Here is a 2,201-nt window from a genome sequence, read left to right as displayed (position 1 = left end):
GATGTGTTCCTCAGTTTTAGCAGAAAGCAGTACTGGCAGAGGCTCATGCAGGTAATGCAGAGAACATTTTTCAGGAGAGGTAACTACAAGAAAAATATTCCAAGCAGGACTTTGGTGGCCAACAGTAATTAAAGATGCTCAGAAGTTCAGTAAGAACTATTTGTTGTGCCAAAGAGAGGGCAAGCCATTGAATGTGGATAGAATGCCATTGCAACCTATTTTGCCTTTGGAACAATTCCAAAAGTGGATATTGGATTTTGTTGGTCCAATCAAACCACCTGCAAGATTTACACAGAACAGATATATATTGGTTGCAACTGACTATTGTACAAAGTGGGTAGAAGCAGTGGCTTTAAGAGATAATAAAGCAAAAAGTCTAGCCAAATTTTTGTACAGAAACATCATGACCAGGTTTGGCTGTCCCATTGAGCTAGTTTTTGATCAGGGAGGACATTTTATCAACAAGATGATCAATAAATTGACTTAACTGCATATGATATTACATAAGAAGTCAACAATGTACTATCCTCAAGCCAATGGACAAGCAGAAAGTACCAATAAGATTTTGGTCATGATTATCAAGAAGCTGGTTAATCAAAACATGACAGACTATGATGAGAAATTGGACTCAGCACTGTGGGCTTTCAGAACAGCATATAAAGTGACTACTAGAATGACACCATTTAAGCTGGTGTATGGGTTAGAAGCAGTGGTGCCCATTGAATTTATAGTGTCAAGCCTCAGGGTTGCAGTTCAAGAAAAATTATCCCCTAAAGAGTCAGTCAATTATAGGAAGGAGGCTTTATTGAGGTTGGAAGAGGAAAGAATCCATAGCCAGTATGTTGCAGATATTATTTAACAAAGAATACAAGCTTGGATTAGCAGAAATATCAAGTTCAAATTTTTTCTTCAGGTAATTGGGTGTTGGTCTATAACAACAAATTGGGATTGAGGCCAGGCAAACTCAAACCCAGGTATGTGGGGCCATTTCAAATAGTTAGGCCAATGGGACCAAATACTTTCATACTGTCTGATCAAGAAGGTAAAATAATTGAGAATCCAATTAATGGATTTCGACTTGAACCATTTTTTGGACAAATTGTCGGGAATCAAGGGGGATATCCTATTAACGATGAAGCAGGATTGGTTTGCTTGATTTTTAGGATTGCCTTGGACAAGTTGGAGAAATCACTCAGTCTACATGAAGCACCTGCAGATGAATGATGGACACATTTTCAAACAAGAGTACTTGACTAAAGACTTAGTTGCCAAGGTGTTTGATCTTTCTACTGCACATGATAATGAAGTCAGTAAGGCAATTGAAAAGGATATGACCAAGGCCTTTGGTCAGTCTCAAGGGGAAAGGCATGATTATGAATTGACAGGCATGAAGAATTTAGTCAAATTACAGTAGGTTAGGTGGTTTATAGAGAGAGTCTTTTTGCTGGTGAAATCAGAATACATCAGTTGGGAAAACTATGGCATTTTGTTGGCAGATGAGAGTGGTAGACAAATGGGATGGGCCAATATCTTATTTGACAGAATCAAGTTTGAGACTTACACAAAGCAGAGAAGGAAGGACAGTGTTACTAAAGTTGGGCCTTATCTAGCTATTATCTTTCAGTATGTCAATAACAAAAGTATTCTACAGAGGAGATTGTCTCAAATTCCATCACGGATGACTGAAGATGCAAGACATACAATGAGAAGGGAGAAAAGACAGAAACTGCAATTTGATCATAGGTCTTTGCAAATGACTACAGATGTTTAAGATCTTTTATCTGCAGATTATTCACAATAGGAGTCTTTGGATGCAATGAAGGATAAAATGGATGAAGAGTTTGGAGACTTATTTACTGACACTGCACTGCATTTGACTGAAAAACCTGTTAAGTCTTCAACTGCTAAAACAGGTTTCAAGATCAGAAAATTAAAGGACAAATTGGCAAGGGAGGAGCTTGTAACAAAGTTTGGGGATCCAATTCTGGTAAGGCCTACAATTTCTAAGGCTCAGTTTTCTATCGTGTCATTGGATGAAGTGCAAACTGCACTAAAGATGGTTAAAGAATATGTTGAGCAGCAATCTCTAGACCTTAACTTCTTGAGCAGAGAGAATAATGGTCTGCATACTAAACTGAAAGAGATTAAAGAAGGAGCTTTAGAGGATAAAATGGCACAGACTGAGATAGAACTTTTGAACA

The 2,201-nt window shown here is 37.9% G+C and overlaps 1 protein-coding gene across 1 annotated transcript; it reads left to right on the top strand.

Annotated features, from left to right (window-relative positions):
* The first annotated feature begins 517 nt into the window (after positions 1 to 517).
* Positions 518 to 859, top strand: LOC147446437 (uncharacterized). The gene has a single exon (XM_086524707.1). The coding sequence runs from the start codon at positions 518 to 520 to the stop codon at positions 857 to 859; it is 342 nt and encodes a 113-aa protein (XP_086380833.1).
* Positions 860 to 2,201: the final 1,342 nt, after the last annotated feature.

The sequence above is a fragment of the Adiantum capillus-veneris genome, chromosome 12, assembly GCF_014529385.1.
Source record: "Adiantum capillus-veneris isolate H3 chromosome 12, ASM1452938v2, whole genome shotgun sequence".
Lineage (NCBI taxonomy): Eukaryota > Viridiplantae > Streptophyta > Polypodiopsida > Polypodiales > Pteridaceae > Adiantum > Adiantum capillus-veneris.
Note: the sequence above shows the minus strand (reverse complement) of the source record. Positions and strands in the feature narration are given on the sequence as shown.

Excerpts from the sequence above, each read along its gene's own strand:
- LOC147446437 (XM_086524707.1), top strand. The coding sequence starts at position 518 with ATGTACTATCCTCAAGCCAATGGACAAGCAGAAAGTACCAATAAGATT.